This window comes from Protobothrops mucrosquamatus, unplaced genomic scaffold (assembly GCF_001527695.2).
Source record: "Protobothrops mucrosquamatus isolate PMUCROS unplaced genomic scaffold, P.Mucros_1.0 scaffold5651, whole genome shotgun sequence".
Taxonomy (NCBI): Eukaryota; Metazoa; Chordata; class Lepidosauria; order Squamata; family Viperidae; genus Protobothrops; species Protobothrops mucrosquamatus.
In genome coordinates, this window is record NW_015391503.1 from 17878 (window position 1) to 19897 (window position 2020).

General features: G+C 29.9%; 1 protein-coding gene across 1 annotated transcript in view; it reads right to left on the reverse strand.

Moving 5' to 3' along the window:
- Positions 1 to 2020, reverse strand: part of LOC107299878 (formin-binding protein 1-like) — a gene marked incomplete at both ends in the record, with an annotated part of 23028 nt that overhangs the window by 16934 nt on the left and 4074 nt on the right. The window contains one exon of the mRNA XM_015829219.1: positions 614 to 742. Within this exon, the coding sequence (XP_015684705.1) occupies positions 614 to 742 (129 nt within the window). The remainder of the gene's footprint in view (positions 1 to 613; positions 743 to 2020) is intronic.

The following is a 2020-nucleotide window of genomic DNA, read 5'->3' on the forward strand; positions in this document are numbered from 1 at the left end:
GGTGGGACATTGTCCTCCCTATAATTATCATGTGTACAATTTGTTAGTGAACTAAATATACTAAATGTATTATTAGTGGGTCATTATTTCACCAAACTTTACTCATTTCTACAAATGGTGTTCACATTCAGCTAATGCCTTCTAAAATCAATTAGAATTGGAAAGTATTAACTACAGTCATCAATAATTAAAGTCGTGATTTGTACATGCAACCTAAGACTGTGGTAATAAAAAAGAAAGAATAATTTAAGGACTAACACATTTATTACAAAACTGTAAAAACCTATGCCATAATTAACTAGTTAGTCTTTTGCTGGTTTCTAAAACATTTTCAAATCTTACAAATACAACACTTAGGTGGTTGGGCATTATTTACTTTTAGAATTATATTCTATATTTAAAACCACACAGTAATTATATAATTTATAAAATAAATTATATACATTTAAATAAAACAGAATCTAGAAGAATAAATGGTAGAAGGGAGAGTGTTTGTGTGTTTTAGGGAGACAGAGAGAGAAAAAACCAAGATAACTCAAGTTCCTATTGAAAACTTGTAGAAATTTACTTTCACACTCTTCAATGACCAAGTTCATTTAGATGAAAAACTTACCTTATATATTTGAGGAATGACAATATAGAAATGTTTGTGCTGTTCACCATTGAAATTTTGGAGCTGTGCAGCATATTCATTTTTATTTTCATCAGCCATATGTGTACGCAGGTTTAGTTGCTGCTTTGCCTAAACAACGGGGACAGGTTAATAACAGTTTTAAATTATTTTTAAAAGAAATTCTTACTCAGCAGCATACTCATTATCTTTAATTACCAATGACATCTTAGTGTCTAATATATCCTCTCATTAACATTTGTAAAATATAGAAACTGTTTCTCAACTATGAATTTAACCTCTCTCTCTATATATAAAAAGCTTTTGATTTTAACAGGTAGTTGTTTCAAATCATGTCATTGTTTTAGTGGTACTTTCAACTAATGCATTTACAAAGTAAACTAAACAGGAAAGACTACCTTGCTGGAGCATTTGCAGCAAGCCAAACGATCAGCAAAACGACAAAAAAATATATTGCGATGTCTTAACACAAGTTTTGCTCCTTAGGTAATGCAAGTACAAAAAAAGCAAAGTAAGCTTTATGACGAATGGTTTATTAAGTGATCCTCTCTGTCCATCTGCAGAAGCTTATGCTGACTTACCAAGGAAACAACCTTGCACAAATCCACTAGTATTATGAGAAAATAGTCACAACAATATTAATTTTGTATCTATCTGTGGATAAATACAAAAAAAGGGGAGAAATCCCACCAACACAAGCAGAAAAGCATATTCCTGCAACAGAACTGACTCCTGTTGTAATGAGTTTTATAAGGCAAAATAGTTTTCTTTTGGGAATAAAGAATAAGAATAAATTATGGTATTAAAAATCACTAACTGTAAATCTAATGAGAAACATGATGTTTTAATGTATAAAAACAAACACTACAGACATGTAATGAGAGGTAGCAAACTTAGATAAAAATCGCAAATGCTTAAGACCTTTTATTAAAAATGCTGTTCTTAAAAATGCTGCACCTTTACTTATAGCTTTTATTCAATTACAATAAAATGTCCTATATACAAAACTATACAAGTAAATAAGACATTGGATGAAGTTTTTTAACATTATTTTAATATTTTAAAATATTAAATATTTATATTGAGTGTTGTCCATAGTATTTTTGTATTTAAAATAAAATTAAAGATTAAAAAAATATTTAAGTAAGGAAGTTTCAGGGACATGATTAAGCAAAGGCCTGCTGTGAAATCTGAAACAGCAAACTGGTTTAGATAAATATTCAGTAGACTAATTGTGGCCTTCAATCTTCATGTGGAATATTTGCCCAAGTCACATTTTATTGCTTTGGATTTATAAGCACAATCTGCAGCTCGATCCATGAGAAAACAAGAAAGCTCAAGAGTGGCTCAAGCACAGGACTATGAAAGTTGCATTTAAAATGTTTTGTG